Below are 23,551 nucleotides of genomic sequence, written 5' to 3'. Positions count from 1 at the left end.
GGCATCAACAACACTGACCAGCTTTTGCTTCAAAGAAAAAAAAAAAAATTACTCTAAACACCCATTTCATTTAGACAAAAAGGCTGATGTTTGCAACCACACCAGGTCTACTTATGGCTCCTTTGGAGAACTTAAAAACAGGATCTAAAGAAATGCACCTTCAGGAACAGTAATGACAAAGCAGATGGGCAAACCTTCAGTTTAGGGAGTAAAGCAGTTACCTAAATTACTTTTTTATTTTAAAGCAAATATTTCCAATCTCTTTTAATTGTGGGAGCGCTTTGGAGCTTCACAACACTGCCTGCACAATCTATTTCAGGACTGCATAATTTTGACACAAACAAGAAATAACTAATTTTAAAATTAGGTTTTTTTAAAACTTAATATTAAAAGTCCATAAAATATTCCACTGAGTACCATTATAAAGGCTGCATCCTTATAGAGACTGGCTGAAACTACATACGCATATATTACAATTGCATATATATGTATATCTATATATATATTGTTACCTCAGTTATTACACAATCAGGAGGAGCTTCGAAGACGCTGACCGGACACTATCACATCTTCCATCTTATTTACAACAAGCTTTCACTGGTTGTAGGAGGACCCTAAGCAATACTGAAACTTCAGTGATTATTAAGTTGAACAAACTATTAATGACTATGGAATGACCAAACATTTATCAGCTCTGGATAAAGTCCCACTAAACATAAAGAAATCTTTCCAATCCAAATGGATAGTGTGCATTTCCTCAGGCATGTTAAAAGCTGGAAGAAAAAGATACTAAAAGAAACAATGAATTTTTGATACAGTCTTTTGAAGGTCAGTTCCTTGTCATATATGCTGGTGCACAGCTGAAGGTAACTAAAAATTAAATCACTAGGATTTTTTTGTTCCTTTGTTTCCAGGTTGGCAAAACAGGGGAATTTAGTATCATAAAGTCCCAGGGTAAGTCAGGGTGGGAGGAACCTCGGGAGTCTTTTGTTCAACCTCCTGCTCAAAGCCGTTGGGTCAGGCCAGGTTGCTCATGGGTTTAATCCAGTTTTATTTTGAAAACCTCCAAGAAGAGAGACTGCACAATATCTAATATTAAGCAAAACTCTCACGCTGTTCTACAATACTAGTAAGAGAACAGCTAAAAAAAACCAAGCCTGAAAAAGTGACCCTCCATCTCCCCAGTAAAAATGGCATTTTAAGTGTATTTTCCACTGGACTAGAGGAGGAGTAAACTCAAGTATTTCCTTTCCGAGAACTGTTAACTTTACCGGAATACTTATTTTTCTAATGGCCACATACCTGGAACACCAAGTGAGTTTGAACTCAAAATTCAGGGGATTCCCATTAGACTTGTACTTAAGTCTAATGGGAAATTACTTACCTGTAATTACCATTTATACATCAATTGGTGCTATGTATCTCCAAATATTAAGGCATCACGAAAATTCTTGTTTCAAAGGAAAATGTTCTCCTTTCATCTGAAACTCTATGCCCCATCTCAGGACAAGTTTCTACCACAGAATGAGCGGAGGGCCATGTGGATTAAGCTCTTCACGGAATTGAAATAAAATACTCAATTTTTTTAATCTTTAAGTGTACTGATCATTTATAAAGCCAGGAAGAACCTCAACTTTTGATGAAAAATAGTTCTCAATGAGGATTAGGCCTTGTGTTAAGCAAGGAAGAATGTCGAAATCTCATTATGCAAATTCCCAATCTGAGGACAGTAAATACTTATCAGAGTTACTCCTTCCTGAAATCTTAACAGAAAAATAAAGCAGAACAGGATCGATCATCTTGGAGAAGAAAGAAAGAAGTCAGCTATAAAGAGAAGTTCAAATGTAGTACTATATAAATATTTAGACTTGATTTTCCCTAACGTATAATACCAGGAATAATAGACTGGATCCTGAGCTACATTTTGTCATCAATTCATCCTACTCTTTGTTTGAGGGCTAGAATAGCTACAGTTAATCTAATTTATCAGGTGTTACGACTCTTTTTTTTTATAGGGGAAGATTCTTTAAAGTGATAGAAGTTTAAAAAATAAGGTTTTAATACACCATTTAAAGTATTTCCATGGTCCATCATTCTAAATAAAAAGGCAAAGAAAAAAGCTATTGCGGGTATGGTAGAAAATATGCACTTGTCAGCACACACCAGAAAGATGGGCTGGATTTTTACTAAAAGATACTGTTTTTCCCAATTCAAAGCAGCCAAGGGAATATATTCCCCAGCTTTTTTTGAACGGGAGTTTTAAGATTACTCTCTGAGATCTTGGGGACTTGATAGAAGCACCCATTCCAGTCCTGTTACAGTTAACTTTCAGTTTCTCATACTGGGCTCATACATAAATAGCCACGGTAAGTTCCCCTTAAAAGTGTATTTTGGAGAGCAAAAAGGTACACAGGCAATTTCTATGAATGGTCAAAACCAGTTAAAGAAAACTTTCTGTCTTCAGAGACAATATACACCATATACTTGCAGTCCTTGCCTTGACTACAACAGAAAATTATACTGAAGCGATACAACCACTTCTTTATGTGGCTGTAGCTGTATCTGGAATAGTTCTACCTACCTACATATCTTTATTGGAGCAAAATCAATTTATACGCAACCTGATTAATATTAAGAAAATAATGCTTTTTTTTTTTAAAAAAAAGATATATAACTGACTCCTGCTTTAAATTGTTGAAAGCAAGCCAGAACTTGACAGATTGTGTAATGTATTAAAATAATGTCTTGCAGAACTAGAAATATCAAATGCTTCCACTGAGATAATAATGACAAGTAGTAATCCAAATTGCCTGGGATGGAAGAAATGTTCAACTTAGTCTGTGAAACTTTTTAGAAGAGAAAAAACATTTTGAAAAGTTGTAGTTTTCTCCTACATCACTGTACTCCTGATGCTTACAGCTGCGCTTCTTTGAAACTAAGACACTTAACAGCCCTATCTTTTTTTTTTCCTTCACAAAACCTGTAAAAATACTTTCCTTTACGAAACATGAATTTATGAAACTTCCAAGACAGTTACTTTACCTGTAATACACATAAATACTTTCCACAATAAAAATCAAAATGTCTTCCCTTGAAAAGTGTTTTCAACAAAAAGCCTTTATCTGCAGCAACATTTAAATGTTAGCTTTGTATTTTCACTCTAAAAATGAATCTCAGTCGCTTGGAAAGTTCTGGCACTGTACTTTGAAAATTAACATTGATTACATGTTTGCACGCTTAATCTAATCAACCGCTTTTTGCAGAAGCACATACCGTGTATGTGCCTTGATTATATTCTCAATTGACACAGTGCAGAGCTAGCCTTAGGTCTGAAGAGCAACTATTAGATATTTCAGTTTCAGAGTTGTAAAATTGACAAAACTTGAAGGGGGGGAAGAGAACAGATCCACATTATTTCTTAGGGACTAATATAAAACATAAGGAGTTTTAATCAAGTGGTAGAGACAGCTTTTCCTAGTTACAGTAGGAACGATGGTAGAATTCACTCATTAAAATAGCAGTCCATACTCATGTCCTGAATGGATACAGAATGTGTTCCTAACTCTACTCAAACTCATCAACTTGAGTCTCTAAGAGTCATGACATGGAACATAAAATTTAAAAGAGATTAGGGGGAAAAAAAAAAGTGTATGTATATGGGTACTGTTGTAACACATTTCCACACGCACATTGTAGTATATATTTATATACACACACACACATAGACTCGTGGTACATTATATACCATCCGCTTGTGTCTGAGTGTGTCATTCAGCTATAAAACCCCAGCCTCTTCTCTGGCTGCTCCGGCAACTGAGTCTGCCCTAATTTATGCCCACAATGCCAGAGGCATCACTTCTGTTAGTCTCCGCCACCTCATTCTCATCTTCTGGCTCACACTGCCACTGTCTTTTCTCAATCATTACACCAGCTGTTGTTTTATTACGTTTTTTCATACTGACACAACCTCCACACTTTCCTCCTGTTTGCTATCCTCATTTCCAGCCACCTTCCACCCATTTTTTTTTCAGGATTCTTATTTATCCCTTTCTCTCAGTCTGCTATACAATCCCGTTTCAGCACATTCCCCAGTTTCTCTTTAGACTGTGTGTCTTCCTACAAAGGCAGCATGTGATGAGCAGGACTAGCTTTATCATGAGAACCTCAGGCCAGGCAGGTAAGGAAGCAAGAAAAAAATACCATCATATTTTAGGGAAAACATTGCTATGTCCCCATCTCCCAATGCCTGGCCATCCATAGGAACGTGTAATCTTAAGTATGAGAACTGCACTGTTATTCATATGATAAAACTTGCTGCAAAGCGTCTCACTACTGAAACCAGAATATCACTAAATGTACTGTAATAGAAAATCTGAGTATGCAGAATTGAAATGATGCAAAAGAAAATACCAAATGCTTTGCAAAGTCTGTGCTTACCTAGATGCACAAAAGCTTTTAGTACAGTAACTACAGGATATGAAAAGAGAAACAGGAAAAAAAAAGTGGTCCGTTTAATCCACACACAAAAGAAAAGTGGAGTCAAGAAGCCTGTAAGGGAAGTTTCTAAGGCCTGATGGATTATTTTCACCAGGGAATTGTGGGTTTGTTTTTTTGAAGACTTCTACCATTTATTCTGAAATAGCATATTTCTGTAGTTACGCTCTAGTAGGAAATGGTACGGCAGATGAAGGATTCCATAAAAAAAAATAATTAAGTGTCCAATTCTGAGTCTTTACCTGCATAAGATTTTATGAGAGAAGATGAGTTACTGACACGACTTGCACAGGACTAACTCCTGATTTTGTTTCTGTTGAGAACCTTTGATATGACAAATACCCATGAGTAGATACCAGGAAGCCACCATCCTTAATGCAAACAGCCTCCACCCTTTTCAACAATTACATTTGTGCAAAGACAGACAGACTGGTATCAGCTTCGCATCAGTATCTAAATGCCCCTGTAGTTCAGGACTTTTTTTCATTAGTATCAATGTCATACACTTAAAATCGTGTTTTTCCTTCTCAACAACAATGAGCAGGGCTCGAGGACAAAGCTCACAGCTGCATCACTGGTTCTCACTTCAGGTGAAATCCTGACCACTATGCAGAGCATCGTGCCATGTTATGTTTACTTCTGCATGTAGTCATAACAGGTGACAGTAAAGTTCTCACCACTGAAGTATTTACGCTAATGAACAGTAAAAAAAAAAAAGGTTTCACCTAATTCAGTATTTATCTACCCCATGCAGTTATCAAACACACAAAAGGAAGCAGATGCAAGAAATCCTAACGATGCAATCATAAAACTTCTTAAGGAAGTACTGTGTATTTCAGCAGCACTAAGGCTGTCCTGTGAAACACCAGGGTATCTCAATATTCTTCCAAGCTTAACAAAAGGTATTTGTTACAAGTATTAGCCTTTTTAGTGTAAAATTTGCCCTTGGACTCAACACGAGAGATTATATAACTTTCAGCTTCAGGATAATTTTCAGGGAGGAAAAGAGATTTCGAAGTTGAATCTGAAATAAACTCATCCTCGCACCAAGAGCCTCTTCATTCTCGTCTCATGAAAAGCGTTGACAGAAGTGTCCGGTATAACTTTTTCTTAGAGCATGGTGCTGTGGCTCATTTCTCATCATCTCTTTCATTCATTCTTTGAGAATTCTGTATGTTCTTAGTCATTAACTTTTCGGTATTTTTAAAACACTAGATTCTAGATAAGAATCAGAACTCTAAGACTTCCTGTGTTGTACTTCAACGTTACTCAGAACTGAAGTGCAATATAAACCAAATGCTTTTAGGCATATCAGATGCAACCAGCTCCAAGAGCCGTCTTCAGTATCCTCTAACTCTCCTGGCATCAGGAAGCTACCTCCTAATCTAATCACCACCTTTTAATTACAGAAGGCAAGGACCTCAAGTACAGTTGATCAAAATAAAGTTTTTGTCCAATCTAGAACACTACACAAATAGAAATTTATTATAAGTCAACACAGCAGGAAACTTCTTTCTCAACTCTCAGGCGGATTTTTAAATTTAACACAAATAGAATTGGATATTTTAACAAGTCTACCTCTAATAAAGTTTCCTATATAGAGAAAACCAAGACCCTGTAGCCTTGAAGGTCATATTCAGGAATAAAACTGAGTTGCTAGACAACATCTGAACATTAGCAGCCTCAACAAGAGACTGGATTCTTCCCATCTAGCATAGGCTATAGGCATCACCCCAGCAAGCAGCAATGACTGAGGTTATCTATGAACTCAGGAATACGTATTCACACTCCAAGTCCTTGGTGTTACTCAACTCCAGAAAAACTGTAGAGAAAGATACTAGGAAAATGTATTTTGCACGGTAACTTCCATTTATGAAGACAGAAATTGTATACAGTATTTCTATCTCTTAATCTCACAAAGGCAACAGAGAGGTTTCCTAATGAGATGAAAAAGTGAAGGAGACCGTGCAGAGTCCTCTGTTCCTGCAACCCCAAAGCAGCAGCAGCATCAGGCGCAGTGCACACAGGAGAACAAAAGGGCTCCTGCATCACCAACTGTGCAAATGATCCCTGCTGTTTGTGACGACAAAAAACCCCTCATGGATTCACTACTAACATCCCAGTCAGCCAGTTCCCTGACGTTTCTTGTGTCTAAAATACATGAAAAGTTTGATGCACAGCTGTTCAGAGCTCAGCTCTCCCTCAAAAGACTTAGCTGCAACTTATCCCTCTCTCATCTCAAATTTTGCTTTGGCAATGAAGATTCATGAAGATCAGAGACCTGCAACATAAGCTGCCATACTATAACATACCAACAAAGATATTTAACTGATTCAATACTAGTATTTCAAAACAGCTCATCTTTCTTAAGTTCAAAAATTCAAGGACTTGCCTTCTCTAGATTGATATGCTTGGTGCCTACATCAGGCAGGGCTCATCTCACCTCATGTTATTGTTCTGAGAAAAAATCCTTCTAATAGTCATTCACGCAGGGAAGTATCATTAGACTAAAAGATGTATCAGATATACCCAAAATTCTAACAGCACAAAGAAGCAAGCACCCACAAAAAAACTGAAGATTTAAACACTACATGTCCTTAGGAGAAACACAGTATCAATGTACACGCACTTCTTGAATTTGCTGGATCTTTTCTCCCTACTGAGACAAGGAAAACAAAAGAAAAACCTCACAAAGGGAAGAAAGATGGAAACAGCAACATCAGGATTTTTTTCTTCTTTTAAATTATCCAATGTAGAGTTCAACTACATGCCAGGAAAAGGTAAGTTTGAGAAGCTACCTGCTTCAAAGGCCAAGAGCTAGCTACTAATGTATATTTAAAAGTGAAGGACCAAACTGAAGATGTAGTTATGGTTATGGTTAGTTCCAGTTCTCAGGATCCTTTTAACTACTGAACACGTTATCTCTGAATTTAAGTACAGGATTTGCTATTTGACAGAGGAAGCGGATGTCAAAACCTTTGAAGAAATCCTTCACTATCAGGCAGAAAGCGCGGTGTTCAAACTGCACTTGAAACAATTAAAGACGCTTCACGGTATTATATTTGCTAATGAAGATCAAAAAAACTGAGTAGGAGGAAGAAATACAAAATTCTCCAGTTATTTCAGTATGACTAACTGTGGAGACACTTTTTCAGAACTTATGAGCAGACAAAAAGTAAGTTTATGGTGATTACTGTGACTTCTGCATGGATGTACACTCATACATATTATTTTTAGGTGATGAGTTTTCGCACTGGCGTTATGATGCCTGAGCAGGAAATTCCAGGCAGAACAACGTTACTAAAGACAGGCAAAAAGACTTCCCTTACAGTAAATCATGTACTAGTAAGAAATTACATGTTGTTACAAATTGCAAATTTTAAGTTCAGCCAGAATGCAAAGTAATCCTGATTACTTTTAATTGTTCAAGTTTGGATAAGAAAAATCTTTTGCCACACCTACCATGTTGGCTGGAAGATCATGTAGTGTATTACCTGTTTTACAGCCAGAAAATAGAAAAACTTAGCGACAAAGTATCTTATCAAATCCTGAGTTACCATCCTTCAGAAAGCTGGGTAGAGACATCCTCCCCAAGAGACCCGTTTAAGCCAGGAAACCTTTGAAATCCTGGGAACATACAGCTCATCTAGACTTCAGAATGGAAACTTTACAGTCCTCCCGGACACACATTTCTACTGGATTGAGTGAGTGTGACCCAAAGGAGGGAGAAGGAAGGACGGTGGAACCGAGAACATTGAAATGCGTTTGCAGCCTCCTAAGCTATGATTTTGTGCTGGGAATAATTAAGGAATCCTGTGTTTACTAATATCTACTCAAAATGTTCTCAGAGATAAATCAGCACAGACTCAACACCCGAAAATTAACAGCCACCAGTCAAATCATCAGTAACATTAATTTCTCAATAGAAATAAAGCAACATCAAGCTTTTTTATTGCATACATTTTTTCACTAGATGTAATTAGCATTATTAAGAGCTATCAGTGTGTATGTTCTTATAGAAATGGAGACTGTTTACGTGAGTCCTGGCATTAACTTCACTCCAACTGTTTAGACTAAAGACCCGATAGTGTTTTGTTATAAATGCCATTTTTGGAAATGCCTTTTAGAATAACAGATTATTGACATGAAAACAACATACTGCTATGCTATAGATTGTTCTCTATGTCTTGTTGTTTTAAACAAACATTTATTTTAACATCAGTTCAATTCCTACCAGTGTATTTTAGCAAGTCCACCGAACCGCACTGGTTATCATGATCAAGATGGTAACATTACAGAAATTAACATTTTTTAGGCAAAAACTACCAGTGGAGAATTATGAGTACAGCACCTTCACTTCAAGAGAAGAGGCAGACAGTAAGTGGGCTGAGGGGAAGCAAGCAAATAAGTGACTGACAATGCTATTTCCCCCACCTTCAAGTTCTTCCAAGATAATTCACTTGAAGATGAATTACTGAAAGTTGAATCCCCTAGATATTGGAAGATTTTAATTCCTATCTATTTCTTTACGATATTAAAAAGGAGCCTGATAAATTTGCACATCCTTCTAACAATACACCCAAACTCCACCTCCTATGCCCTGGAAAATCACGATGGTAGAACAGCAACAAAGTAACATGAATCAGTGAAAAACAAAGGGACTCTGAACCAGATTGAAGAAAAAAAGATACAGAACTTCTGGCATTACGTATGAAGAACAAAACAGGGTGTCCTGTTTATTTTCATTTCGACAAATTAAAAAGAAGCTGGGCACAGTTAATAAGTATTTCTCATGCCGCACACATACTCAGTATGTGTATTTCTCATGCCTCACACATACTTTAACTACTGAAGAAATTTTGTAGCCTACTGCAGACAGCTGAAAACACTCTGGCAAAACCATAAGAAATCCTATGTAATTTACCACTTTCAATTTGTTTTCCCAATCCCCTTTGGAAGGTAAGACTAGAATTGTTTCCTTCGGACCAATTTAAAAGGAAACATTTAATCAAATAATAGAAATAAAAGCATCTGTAACGAGTCTATAGAAATTTGTCCTTTCTATATCAAAGCTTATCCCAGTACTTCTAAGGTTCCTTACAGAATTGCTTTCAAAGCATTCCTTAGCACTGAAGTCCTCAAGTCTTTTTTAAAAAATATATTCCTTGCTACTGAAAAAATCAGTAAGAATAATGATACATTGATATTGTATCCCAGGGAGTGATAATCTTCTTTATGAACACATCTGACTGTAAATTGATAGTTTCATTTGATTTTTATAATTCAGTGCGATAACCTGAAGAATACCTTAACACACTGAGTGAAACTTTGGTTCTAAACCACGCTGTAGAATCCCTTCAACTTCTCAGCACCAATATTAACCAGAAGAGCTGAAGCATGGTTTGTCAAAGGAGGAAATAAAACCCATTCCTTAGCATGGCACTTGATCCAAACACTCTTCGTATATAATGAAATATATTTTCAATGAAGTGCCACCAGCATTTTAGTTTACAGATGTCTAACTTTGGAATGGCAATGGCATGATTATTTACACATTTTGAAGGCTGTATTAAGGAAAGTTTTAAGGTCACACTCCTAAATATGCAAAAGCAGAACGCATGTGGAGAAGCAAAAAGCTGAAGGCCAGTTTCCTAAAGCCATAAGCTCTAAACTCCAAATAACAAAATGAAAACTTGTATTTTCCACCGAGAAAGCTACCTGTTACCCACACAGCTCTTTCAAATACGTCTTCTGATCATATTTAATCATAGTGCTAGGGACCAAAACCAAATCAAACTTGCATGTTTTGCAGAAACACCCTCCCATCCCCAACATTCAGGGTCCGGGGCATTATTTTTGCTTTGTTGTGGGGGATTTTTTGGTTGTTTTTTATTTTGGTTTGGGTTTTTTGTTTTCTCTTTTCTTCTCTGACAGCAGAAATGAGGAATAATCTGCCCTGTCCAATTTTATCCAGAGATATAAAGTTTTCAAAATATTTCCAGCTTAGATAAAAAAAAGTGTATTGTGGGTACATCATATAAACAGAAGATATTCTTTATAGAGCTATTTTGCAAACCAAAAAGTGTATCTTAAGATGTATAAACTATAAGAAATTAAAACATAATTCTATTTGAGTTATTGTCACAATGTTCAAGTATGCAAGGTAACAGAAGATGTAATGCAAGTTCTGTTCTTTATGACCTCAATTAACTGCTTTACTCCTCCTACTTTATGCGGAACGTTAAAAGAATGTACAAGAACTGGAGGGATTTTTATAATCTTGGCAACTCTGCATGGAGGCAATCCCCATTTCCTCCACAGTTTAAATGAGTAGTTAGTACAACCCTGGAGGAGGGCAAAGAACGTGTTTAGTGCAGAATTTCTCTTGTAAAGCATAAAGCAAGAGTCCTAAATCTGTTTGGGTCCTTCCAGAATAACAGGTGTAAACAAAAGAGCCTTGAAATTTGCTTGCCAGCTCCTGCAAAGAACACATCTACCATAATATCTATGCACAGATTCTGCTCTAATATCTTCATTGCAGGAGTTGCTGGAGCCCAATGCCTTTCCAAAGTAGTGGTGTTTGAAAGTAGTGCATTAATAAAACAAGAAGAGAGCTTAAGAGTCAAGAGAAGCACGGAGAAACTCTATTTCATAAAATACATAATGCAGGTTCAAGTTGGAAGCATGGTTTTAAAGAAGAAAAATCCTTAGTTTAGGAAAGCACTGAACAAGCTCACGCACCTAAAACTGAAATTCCATGGTTTGATTGCATCCCTTCTCTGCAGTTTATCTGCATGCCTACAACCCCCAGTCTCACAGCAGTCTATAGTACATTCTCCTATTAAATTATGTACCTTTGACATCTTCTGCAAGAAAGGAATAGTTGTCAGAAGCTACTGTTATTGCTCAGTAAGATTGCAACAAGAGGAGGAGAAAGCTCAACAAGGCCAGTGGAAAGGCACCAGAAGTCAGCGGACACAGATGGTGGACAGAAAGCTATTGAACTGAAGCTAGGATTATTTGCATGTGCTATGCATGATGTGATCTAAATTTACTTGTTTTCTCTACCTAAATGCTCTCCTCCCCTTAAGGACCAAGAAAAAGTAACTACCTTGCCTCTGAAGAAACCAGAATGGAAGGCACTCCCTTGAAAAGAATGGAATCCTCTGCATGAAGATGCGTGTTCTGAAGTAAAGCTTTGGAGCAAGATAAATATATTCCTGATGCAGAAACAGCAGTTTCTACCAACATTAGCAGTAGAAATAATGTCCTTGTATCCACCTCCATTGTTTAGAGCTTAAGGGGACAGCAAACAGAGTAACGCCGTTGTGAACTGCAGCCTATCTGAATATTGTAAGGCACCTATAGCAGCAGCCAAACAAAAATTTGTTTGGAGGATTTAAGACAGGGATGTAATACAAAAATGTAGACAAGCTGATACTTCTGTACTGTGAACACCTAGTTAAAAAAAAGGTTTTCCCCCTCCTGAAATACCCCAATCAGTACTTTTATTACACATACCTCGAAGAATTCTCTCCTCATGGCAACGTAGAAAGTCCCAGATTCTAACAGTGCCGTCGTCAGAGCATGTAGCAAATTTATTATCCGTGGGTGAGAAACTGTTACATGAAGACACACAGCAGGGGAAAGAAGTCAGCATTTAACAGATTATCTATGCTTCTCAGACAGGGCAAAATTATACTGTAATGTGTTATACACTGAAGGATGCATTTGAACATAGGGACTTTTAAATGAATACCAGTGCCTGCCAAATGACACTTCATCACAAGACATGAATTTAGCATAGGATTACTATCGCATTGCAGTCCCCTGTCAAATGAGGGAAAAAATCCAGAATTTATTCTTAGCACCTTCCTACCTATGACTGCACACGGTAGCGCCTTCTCTGCAGGATGAGAAGCAACACCAATATCATTTGGTAACTGTCACCCTAGATTTTCATGTTTGGTAATACCATAAGAAAGTGACACTGTGTAGAAGGACAGGAGAACAGTTCTTAGGAAAAAACTCCTCTTCAGCCACACGTGCTTTGCAGCAGAGAAGCAAAAATAAGGGAAAGCTGGTCACAGGAAAATGCTAGTTGGATTAACTGCTGAAAAAATTGTACATAGAACAAGTGTACCACTTATTGTAAAAGTAATTTGGAAAAAATCCCTCCTGTTACACCCCACCAACACCATGAAAAGAATCCTACAGACACAGAAGAAGCTTCGAGATTGAGCAGTCAATATCGCTTGATGAAAGTCACTGGAAAAGCAAGCAGTTATTTAGCCATGTGATTAGGGAACATCTCCAGCAACTGACAGGCACTCACTTCCTTTCTGATACAGTGAAAGACCATGAGGGAGCCCTCGTGAAATCCTAGATCTTTATGATCAGGAAAGGGCTTAAAATAGTAGAGAAATTCAGTGTATGGCCATGATAGTCAGACAGTAACTGAATCCAATGTAAGCACTTCTCATAACCAAACTCTGGCAGAAAATGCTGCACCCTACCAAAGAAAAATGGTGACTTTAGTGGAAAGTGGTTTTGTGGCAGTGAACCATTATCGCCAAGGGCTAGCACCTGAACCCGAAGAAACACTGCTTTAGCTTCATTTTGGATCTGCAGCTTCTCTTCAGGCTTACTTTAAAAACATTTCCATATCTTACTAAAGATTATGTGCAGGTTTGCTTTAGAAACATCCTTCATTTACATCTTACTGATAGTATCACTTTAGATTCCATTTTTTATATAAATAGACATTTGCACAACTGAGGCATCAACACTGAACCAGGAGAATATCCTATAGTCTTCTCTTCAATGGCTTGCTTACAGTTTCAAGCTTGATGAACCCATTCAGTATTAACATTAGACTTCTGTATGTGGCAGTCTGCGTGGGTATTTAGTATTACTGGAAGTCTTGGCTTCACCAAGCCAAGCAGTTCTTCACTTTATTTAGTGTTTTATTATTTTGTGAGAACTATGCAGGTGTTTTATTTCTGAAGGCTTTATATTTTATTCAGTTAGATTATTAAAGACTGAATTCTTTATTTGGAATGAAATTGTTGTCTTACACAGTGCGTATAAAAAGGAATAACTGATACACATCGTCACCATATAAAAATGAAAAGAATACCAGTGCAAAATGCGGCAGACAAATACATCTCTAACATATTGCAGAGGCGGATACTGGGACAATACTAATTCAGAAAGGTGCCAGCAAAACGCTGAGAATGTGGAAACAAAAGAAAATATTGTGTTTATGTGGTGCAGGAAGTTTCCCAGAATCTGACAGAACCCATGCATTTCTGCACCCAGAATACACTTAGAGAACAGTCTAATCATGGCAATAGGTACTACAGAAAATGGTATATTGTGTATAAACCTGGCCTCTCTAATCGCCTCCTTATGTGCCTGGAACATCTTGACGTTGTTCATGTTGGACTGCCAGTATTTCACATATCCCCCGTGGTCTGCTGTCAGCATCCACATATCATTGTGTGACCAAGTCATAGCCCTTACAGGGCTGTCGTGAGCCTGTAAATTCAGAAACAAAACTTCTAGCAAACACGTTCAAATACTATCTGACCCACACAAACACAAAAGTTAGTAAAGTTCCTACTTAACAGCTGCAACAAAGAAATGAAACCAATGATGATCTAGTTTGAATCAAGATGTTATGATGGGGAAAAAAAAATTTCTTTACTCTGTATACAGTGGTCTTCTAAATAACAAATGAAGAGTATTTGCATTGTGTTTCCAAAGTGTTTCTTTATTATTACAAATGCTCATAGTATGTTCTTAAGAACAGTTAGTAAAGCATATGGAGGTGAAATGAGAAGCAATAAATGAATTACCTATAGCCACAGCGTGACATGGGGTCAGAGCAGAATAAAAAAATAAAAGATCTCTAAGGCTCCAATTACCACACTTAGACCACAGACCCATGATGAACAGGGTGAAGATGTGTTCCTAAAACATGCTCCAGGACCTCAAGGAAATACACAGAAATCTTGATGAGTTTACCTGCAATATCGTTTCAAAATTGAAAGTCAGTCCATTCCATAAAGTGAACTCTCCACTAGATGCACCAGTGACCAAGCGTCTCCCCTCGGGAGTCCACTGCAAAAGAAAAAAATTAATTAAACTGTGCAAACATAACATTCAAGTATGTATTCACAATCCTCCCAATAAATCGTAAGCTTCTTCCAGGGAATCTGCAGAACTGACTATTTAGAGAATGCAAGATAGACAAAAATGCAGAACTGTGCCAGAGGGCTTTTGACTTTTGTAACAACAACACAAAGCCCACTGAAAAAGTAATTAAAAAAAATAGTTGTAGAGAAAAAACAGCTTATTGGCACCAATACATTTCTAGAACACAATATCCATACTAAACAATACTGCTGACACCATGGAAAAGTTGTTAAAACATGCTACAAGAGTCAAACAGCACAGACACCGAACTGTCTTTTTTTCTGTGTGTCAAGATCTATTAGCCGTCCCCCAAATAATAAGAAAATAGAAGGTGGGAAGTGCATCTCAGGCTCTGAGAGTAAAAATTATTTTGTACTCAGACCTTACCATTTAACTTCCTAAAACTCTCCACAGAAAGACTAGACACAGAAGTAGTCCATATATTCTACACGCTAGTTTAATTTGGAAGTGCTTTAACTGTTATCTTGTTGCTTTCTTCAGCTAAGAATATCACTCTAATTTAAATTAAGACAATACAACTAAGTAAACCCAACACCGTACTCACCCTGACAACAAACACTGGGCATTTTACTTTATTAGTAGATGTCCGAACAAATTTTGTTGTTACAGCATTCATAGGGTTGTTCAGCATTCCTATAGGAGGGACCAACTATGAGAGAAGAAACAGAAGATTTAGTATTGACATTCCTAACTAGAAGCTGCAAGAAAAACATCCATTCTGAACACCTGTTACCGGAAAAGCAAGTTTTTCATTTGCAGGGATGTTACTAGAAGTAAGTTGGTAGAAATGTTCAAAAGTCTGCATGATTTACCCTGTCAAACATCCAGAACCAGCATCTTCAAGAGCAGCTTTGCAAGCTCAGTGCGTCCAAAAATTAAAAGCCTACCCAATTTCAGGTTCTCTTTGTGGACATGGATTCCAACAGACCAAGATAATGTCGAGTGAAGATAACCTTCATATCTTTAAGGCCTCTTGTGGACAAAAAGATAACCTCAGCTGACAGGCAGAATCCCTCCAATTTTCTGAACAAATTTTAGCCCCAGAACTTCATCAGGCAATAGTAAGATTTTACTTACATCATTATAATATCCTGCATCAGGCTGGATTGCTCGCATATCTCGCTGGTCTCTCTGCCATACTCTATTCTGGAAAGAAGAAAACAGCTCCTAGTTCATACCACCACTAGGCTTTATTGGTAAACAACAGAAAGCAAGTAACACATTGACAGCCTGTTTGGGAAATTCCAAAGCACTCCAAAGATTGTAGAATAAACTCAAGTTAAAAGACTTTGGTCTCAGGAAACCTGTAGAATTTATACAGCTCAAGAAAAAAGATTCAAGAATGTTTAAAGTCTTAATTTCGTCAGACTAAGGCAGCTCATTTAAAATTGCAGCTTAACAGTATGAAAGAAGCAGTTCTATGCAATAAGCCACATTATTGTAACAAAGACAAAGTGGTACTTTGCTGCCCAGGGAAATAGGTTCTCTGCAAGAAGCACCTTCGATCATTTCAAAAGCTTTAATTTCAGGATAAGCATTTATACTACCAGGAGCTGTGTTGATTAACTCTCAATGAAATCCCACACAGTGACATGAGTGACATGAAAGGAAGCTTCTGTGGCTGACGCATAAAGATAACAATGCATTCAAATGGATAAAACTTAGAAGATCCAGGGATAAAAACGCCTTCAATTAGTGAAATTTTGTGAGCTGTCAAACACAACCTTTTCAAAAAGACTTTACATGAATTAGGCAAGAAGTTGTTTCAGCTTTGTGCTATAGACTTTATCAATCTGTATCTGCGTACGTATCAGAAATGTAAGCTAAAATTCTAGGTAAAACATTTCCAGCATACACTACTACAGTCTGGTAGAATTTCTTAATCCAAGAGCAAATTACATATAAACCTTTTTTCTCATTTTTTACAGAAACACATCAAATTAAATCAGTAGTATTAAAGCCAGGACTGAAATGGAATTCTGGTATATCCTAATGTTGTGTAAGCATCCAAAACGTACAGAACTAATTTTTTTGTTTTGTTTTAATAAACAGAAGTTTGATGGTGCTTATTTAAACCACAGTAAAAATGGTCCTGAGCTACTAAAATTTTTTTAGAACTAGTCCACTTCTATTAGAATCTTTTTTGGGGCATTCCTGAAGTATAAGAATGTGTTTTAAATGTTCAGTATTTAAACAGATCTTAGAAGATAATTTAAATCTATTATTAAGAAAACCTTCCAAACATTAACACCTACGAGCACATGCACTGGCTACAGCAGATGGAATTCATTTCATCATGTTTTTGCAATGTTGCTGCTGAGATCCTACTGAATCCTGTATTTACAGATCTGATTCTATTGCTTCTGAACTAATATCCAGTACTTGCACAGTACCTCCTGATCATAAAATTGTATTTCTTAAGAAATTAATACCACCCCTTCAGGAAAGCTGAATAACCATTTTTACAGAAATATAAAACTTCATTAAAGTTGTTCTGTATCTATTAACTGTACAGAAAGGGATTTTCAGAGACCACAGCGCACAGCTGCAGTGTTATTTAGGTAAAATGATGAAACAACATTTTTATGGTGCCCTGGTTTTGGAGAGGAAGAGGTAACGGTTTCTCTCCCATTTCAGGAAAACTTCTATTTCAAAACAAAAATAAGAACAATTACATTATTTATATTGAGTTATGCCCACTGAAAAGTCAGAAAATCACACAAGACAGTCAATCGTGCTCCAAGGTGGAATTCCAAGACAGAATGTAAAAATAGGTGTTTACACAAACTACAAAATCAGCTGTGTATATGTGCAGTTTTATTACCAAGGACCAAACCCCCTTGTATTCATACCGTACCAAATCTACAAGCATTTATCACTTAGTTTGAAAACACAGAAGTAGATCCCTCAGCCTTCCAGACTGCTCTATGGAGACTGAAAAGCACAATCACAAGTTTCAGGAACGAAAAAAAGTTTTTCAAACAAAACCCAGAAAATTAACTAACCTCTAAATATTTAATTACAGAGGGATTGTAGTCTATGGTCTTTCGGTTCACAGCTTTTCTCATCCGCTTTCCATCAAAAGTAAGTTGTTGCATTGCTTGCTGCTGTGCAAAATCAGGTCTTTTGTAGAACAACTGCCGAGGCGCCTGGTGTTGGAACCTCGGCATATGGAAAAATCGGGGCGGGGAGCCAATTTCTGTGGCCATGGCTATCTCGTTTCTGAAAGACAGCAAAGAGTGAAACACTAGGTTACTACATAATAATGACAGAAGTTCCATATTAGTATCTCTACTAATTTAGGTTTACAAGGATGAATAACAACTTCATGCAGCACTGTTTATTGGGAAGAAATATCTGTAGGTTCCTGAAGAATTATTATTCTTCCCCTGTACCACATCACACTGACATTAAAGCAGTTAAGTACTTTGTTCTCTATCAAGAGGAATTTTGTATTGAAACAGATCACTATGAAGTTTGCTTTACCATCCCTGAACTAGAAATGTGTGGGGAAAAAAATATCCTCAGTATAAACAGTATAAGTAAATGCAAGAAACAGTAAGACCCTTCAACAGAGGATGACATTTCAGATTCAATATACAACAGGAAACACCACATTAGTTACAAATTAATTTAACTATTGACAAGGAAAACAGTTTTAAAGGGCTGCCTCAAAATCTTATTCTAGGACTTGAAAACAAAATTACATTCCCTTTACGTAAGTTATAGTAAATACACCACAGATCACATTCTACCTGTAGGTACTACTTTCAATTCCATTATCACAAAATGAACGGATTACATATTTATCAAGGGCAGGGAAAAAGTTTCAATATTCAGGTTTTTTTTTTCTAACAGAGGGAAATGAGTCTAAAAACTAATCTTCCAGTCTGTAAAATCCTTAAATAATGAGATCAACTGCAGCAACCTCTCCATAGCTGAAAACTACAATATACACTGTCTTTATAGTATACACTAACTTCAGACTAAGCAGTAACGCACTCTGAACCAGTGAAAGCTCAAACTTAATGTTCAACTTGTACTCCTGCCCCATCCTGAACTCATAGTCTGACAACAATTTTAAACCAAAATGAACTGGCACTGTCATCAAGGGAATGCAAAAAGGCTGAGAAATGTTCCTTTGCATGATGACTAAAGTGTTTACACTGAATAAAAGTGGATTTAATAAAAAAAAGGAAATAAAACTGGTAGATTTAAAAAAAAAAAAAAAGTTGAAATAATCCATTTGTAAATTCAGGAATGTACTTTCCTATTTAGTTAATGTGCTCATATCCTCAATTTGAAAGATTTGGAAAGCTATTTCAACTGTCAGTCTTAAAATTTTATCTCGCTTTTTTGATCCCAATAATTGAAAAATGCTTCCATTTTTTAAACAGCAAAATAAAGCTAAGGTAGAAATGCTAGACATAGAAGAGGGTTTAAAAACAGTGCATAGTTTGATTCTCCTGAAGAGGCTGTTTATAACTACAAGGAGCAGGTTGTTTTAAATATCAGACAGTTTGTTGGCACAGGGCAAGGATTAACCTTCACCGGCTTTGCAAACCTGGAAGTCACACACTCCTTTCCATCGGTAACTGAAAGTGTCCCAGGCTAGAAAACAAGCCATCTCTGGCACCTGGCTGTTACCTACACCAACAAGGTTAATGTGCAAGGGGAAAAACCAAACTAGAGCCATTACAACTATTTGCCATTCAAGACAAACAAGTCTAAACTAAAATAGCGTGTTTCCTTAAATAAAGACATTTAAGACCTTTGGCAGGAGTAGTATCTTCTATGAGACCAACTGGTGTAACTGGAAAGAGAGACAGGCTTTCAATGGTCTAATAAGATCCCATGTCTCCCTGCCAATACTGCCACATCCTTAACACCCCTGTAACAACACAATTACTACAACATTACACTCATCTGAAACAAGAAAGAGATATCAAAGCTTTCTCATGCAGGAAGTACATCAAGCACCCCTAACATCACCTCAGATTCTCTTCCAACTCATCAGAAGGTAGATAACTGTTGTACAGAAAGTTTCAGGTGTAAATTCTCAAAGGTAAAATTAAAAGGATACTAGTGAGTTTATATCAAAAAAGAGACGGCAGCTTCTCCAACCAAACCAAGCAAGGCAGCAGTAAGCATGCAAGTCCATTAATAAAGTTTTTTTATGTAGTTTTAAAGTTTATGCATTACTCAGGAGAAAAAAAAAAAAACAAACAAACTTTCCAGTACTAATCTCTCTCAAGTCTAAAGATATACACCTCTCTACCAACTAGTGCTTTAAACCAGAGGGAAAAGATGCTTTTTCACAGCCACACATCTGTACTCTCCTTCAGACAGTGCAAAAATACATTTCAAGAACTAAGGCCAAGAATGCAGACAAAGGCATATTTTGGGGCTTCCAAAAAGACTTTGATCAAATGTATTTGCAAGAAAACATTACATTAAAATGCCTTTTTAGAGAAACATTCCAAGCAACAAGTTAATTCATCTTTTATTCTCATCTTTCAGAAAATAAAATCTCCTGAAGAAAGTTTTTCAGTTACAAACATAGGTAAATAATGCATTTTCTATGACATAGTTTTTAGTATTTCCAATCTAAATTAATCTACCGCAAGCACTTAAATGTATTTAATATACAAACAGTATTAGCAAAAACTACTGTTTAAAAGACGACCAAAGGCATAAACATTTTAATTACACCTCGTCACGCCTACAGACCCTTCCAAGTTCATGATTATGACAAGACAGTATGTGACATCTCAACTACAACAACACGACAATGAAAATGACAGGTTTATGTTCCATTCATGTTCTAAGCTGTTTCTCCAACTTTTGAGATCACTGCCTCTGTCACAAAAAGCCTCCTACTTGCAGTTAAACTTTGGAAAAAGATTTTTGGTTACCCAGCTGCTCATGATCACTTTCTTTCAATAAGGCCTCAAATATCATGCTTTTATTAACATAATATCCTTATGCCCAAGTCATGTTTGCAATCATATATATATACACACACAAATAGATATATAAGAAGAGTCTGTGCATATGCATATAGATGTGTGTATACACACACAGAGGGAAGTTTCCAAACAAAGAAGCTTTAGAAATAAAGGGTACAGATTCAGTTATCAGATGAAACTGGAGCATTTACTTCCAAAGAGCTCTACTCCAGTCAGTCAAACACACCCATTTAACATTTAAGTTATCAGTATCCTACTCTGTCTTTTGTTGGGACGAACCTCAGAAGGTTCTCCTCTAGATCTTTTGTATCAGCTGAAGAAGTGTCGGAATTCAGTGTGTCTGTAGCTAAAGCTCCTGCTGCATTGGGGAAGGAAGTAGAAATATATAAACAAGTATTAAAGGACAATGTATAATCCAGAGTAGTAACATCCAATTTCCTATTTTAAGCAAAGTACCAAGTTTTGGGGGTTTTATATGTTTTTTCCTTAATGCACAGAATTAAAAGCAACAGCAGGATTTTTTCCAACATCAAGCATAGGTCAGCTCTTCCTTTACTGTTTCTTGGATAGTAATGCTACCAATTAATTGCTACTCTCTTCTAGCTCATTATACTTTTATCACAATTTGAACCGTGAATTTTTTGTATGCCATTCTTTCATGCATCCTCATTGTTTGCAACAGAAACATGACTTTTCAGAGAGCTGACTGTCAGTTTCCCCCTTTCTGTTCCCACAAATAGCCCTTCAAAGCTGATTAGCTTTTACACATTTGGGGATATACAGAGAATATATAATGAATTCACCGAGCAAAGATAAGGCCATCCAGAAACCCTGGAAGGTAAGTAACTGGGCCTACCTTCCAGCTAAGATGACAAAAGAAAGCCTGGAAAATGCAATCCAGTTGGGGAATAAATGAAGGCACACCTGGCATGAAACTGAAGGCAGGAATGGGACCAGACGAACAAAAAAAACCCAAAGACAAGTTAGAAGAAATACAGTAAGAGTGGAAGTAAGTATAGAAGCAAAACCACTAACTGAGGAGCAAGGTTAATCAAGAGAGAACGAATGAGAAACCTGACAAATAAACACAGGTTAAAAAAAGAAAGACATTAAAACTAATTTAACTGAGACTCAAGCGGAAGAAATTGCACTACAGAAGCCAAGGACCTTGTGATAGGACTCAAGATGTCCATCGCTGTTCCTTAACTGACAACAAATCCACTTGCAACACAGCAAGCTTTTCATTCGCTCCTAATAGTGCCATAAGGATGGCAGATTTATTAATGCTATCGAGTCATCACAGGGACATGGCTATAGAACAGAGTTAAAAATGAAAAATAAATAAGGATGACCCAGGGAAGCATGGTGTCACAAGATAGATGGATCTGTGGAGTTTGTTTGCTTTTTAAAACAAGTCACATACAATATTAGACCATAACAGAAAAAGGTTATCACTTAGTTCATGTACTCAAATAAGGCTACAAAGATAACACTAGCATTTCACTTAGTAACAATGTTACTTTATCATCTTACCTGGGCATGCCCGTTTCTTTAATATCAAAATGAATGTGGCAATAAGTTTTGAAAATTGACAGATTTGGACTCTGCTGCCCAAAATCATGCAATCAAAGCAATTCACGCACAACTTCACTAAATCAAAATAAACCAAATTCGACTACTCAAAATAAAAAAAACAAAAAACAAAGCATCCCTCTACACTGGTTTTATCAAGTAAAGTTTGGAGAAAAAGAGAGACTCATGGCTCATGTTAAATTCATCACTTCTTACAGACAGTTCAATATTTTAAAAAATAAAAAAAAATCTGATTTACATATACACTTGACAAATTTTATATGGCTTATCCAAAAAGTAAAGATCATTATTAATGAAGTGCAATAACTGGTAACTAAAACGTGCTTGCTTATTTAATAGTTATTTTTCACTGACGAGAAAGCAACTTGGGTGCAGTACGGTGAGTAATAACCTGAATACGTCAAAAGAAAAGTACGTTTCCAAATGTAGAAGAGAAGGGCTATTCTCCTGAGGGGTGCCAGCAGCCAGTTACTCTGCAAACCTTACGCTGCCCGCTGCAATAAAGTGTGCTGCAGCTTCAAAGACAGTCCCCTGCAATGGCTAAACCCACAAAGGAACAGAGGCAATAAAAATTTCCTGAGTGTGTCTGCATATTCCTCCTTTAAATATGTATTAGACAGTTAAACAAGTACGTAAAGCAAGCACTTTTACAGTGTAACAGAAACAGTGAAAACTGGTAGTAATGACTTGCATTGCAATAGTACATAGTAGTCGAAAACATGGCTCAGGACATTCAGTGAAAACAACCACTTGGTTTTCTGAGGCAGAAGCATAAGATAAGAACACCACAATGCAAAGTTAGCATAACAAGTTTATTGTTCAATACATCATCAGCAAACTTCATCTGCCTTTGATTAGACAAGCACAGATAGTAAGTAACATTTCTGCAAATTCAAAAATCCCATTGTAAATAGACACCTGTGAAAAAATGTGCCACTGCATCTTTTTAATTTGTAAATTAAGGAATCTGTAAGCACAGCTGAATAAACACACCTCTTCTGGGGAAAGGGAAACAAAACAAAACAGGAGAGAGACCAAATACAATTTAATGTTATTCCTTTTGCTCTTTTACGAAGTAGCAATGATGAATCCCAAAAAAATTCTCATTTCTTTCATCTTTCTTTGCAAGAATGTGCACCTCTGCTCTGGAGACCAGCAGTGGATGCTTCCATGGCTTCCCCTTCCTGAAACATTCACACTATTTTCAGAAAAGCTCTTTCTTGGTCTCATCATCCAGCCTTTTTCCTTACCTGGGAACTGTACCTCTTCCCAGT

At 36.9% G+C, this 23,551-nt stretch overlaps 1 protein-coding gene across 1 annotated transcript in view; it reads right to left on the bottom strand.

The window, feature by feature from the left end:
- WDR33 (WD repeat domain 33) overlaps positions 1-23,551 on the bottom strand; it is a 73,874-nt gene that overhangs the window by 36,895 nt on the left and 13,428 nt on the right. Inside the window, exons 2-7 of the mRNA XM_074153339.1 lie at positions 17,721-17,937; positions 15,793-15,861; positions 15,260-15,364; positions 14,524-14,619; positions 13,883-14,034; positions 12,016-12,113 (exon numbers count right to left, since the gene is read on the bottom strand). Of these exons, the coding sequence (XP_074009440.1) occupies positions 12,016-12,113; positions 13,883-14,034; positions 14,524-14,619; positions 15,260-15,364; positions 15,793-15,861; positions 17,721-17,924 (724 nt within the window). The 5' untranslated portion in view covers positions 17,925-17,937. The remainder of the gene's footprint in view (positions 1-12,015; positions 12,114-13,882; positions 14,035-14,523; positions 14,620-15,259; positions 15,365-15,792; positions 15,862-17,720; positions 17,938-23,551) is intronic.

This window comes from Numenius arquata, chromosome 9 (genome assembly GCF_964106895.1).
Source record: "Numenius arquata chromosome 9, bNumArq3.hap1.1, whole genome shotgun sequence".
Lineage (NCBI taxonomy): Eukaryota > Metazoa > Chordata > Aves > Charadriiformes > Scolopacidae > Numenius > Numenius arquata.
The sequence above is the reverse complement of the archived record's forward strand: the minus strand, read 5'-3'. Positions and strand labels throughout refer to the sequence as shown.